Source organism: Phaethon lepturus, unplaced genomic scaffold, assembly GCF_000687285.1.
Source record: "Phaethon lepturus isolate BGI_N335 unplaced genomic scaffold, ASM68728v1 scaffold27095, whole genome shotgun sequence".
Classification (NCBI taxonomy): domain Eukaryota; kingdom Metazoa; phylum Chordata; class Aves; order Phaethontiformes; family Phaethontidae; genus Phaethon; species Phaethon lepturus.
The window spans coordinates 7,457-7,699 of record NW_010543043.1 but is presented as its reverse complement, the minus strand read 5'-3'; the positions used below and the strand labels follow the sequence as shown (position 1 = coordinate 7,699).

Sequence of the window (243 nt, the reverse complement as noted above, 5' to 3'; positions counted from 1 at the left end):
CGCGGGAAGGGGCCCGCAGGCCCCTGGCACCCTCTGTGGGCATGCCTGAGCGCCCCGTGTTGCTGCAGGGGGAGCCGGCGCTGCTGGAGGGTGTGCTGCTAGGAGAACCTGTGAGTTGGCCCCATTAGCCTCATCCCCCCCATTAGCCTTATCCCCCCCATTAACTTTATCCCCCCTATCACCTCATCCTGCCTTCTTGGGGGGCGAGCGAGCCCTGTGGCCGCCCCCCTCCCCTAATGCTGC

At 66.7% G+C, this 243-nt stretch overlaps 1 protein-coding gene across 1 annotated transcript in view; it reads left to right on the top strand.

The window, feature by feature from the left end:
- LOC104621696 (collagen alpha-1(VII) chain-like) overlaps positions 1-243 on the top strand; it is a gene marked incomplete at both ends in the record, with an annotated part of 7,905 nt that overhangs the window by 466 nt on the left and 7,196 nt on the right. The window contains one exon of the mRNA XM_010288241.1: positions 69-110. Within this exon, the coding sequence (XP_010286543.1) occupies positions 69-110 (42 nt within the window). The remainder of the gene's footprint in view (positions 1-68; positions 111-243) is intronic.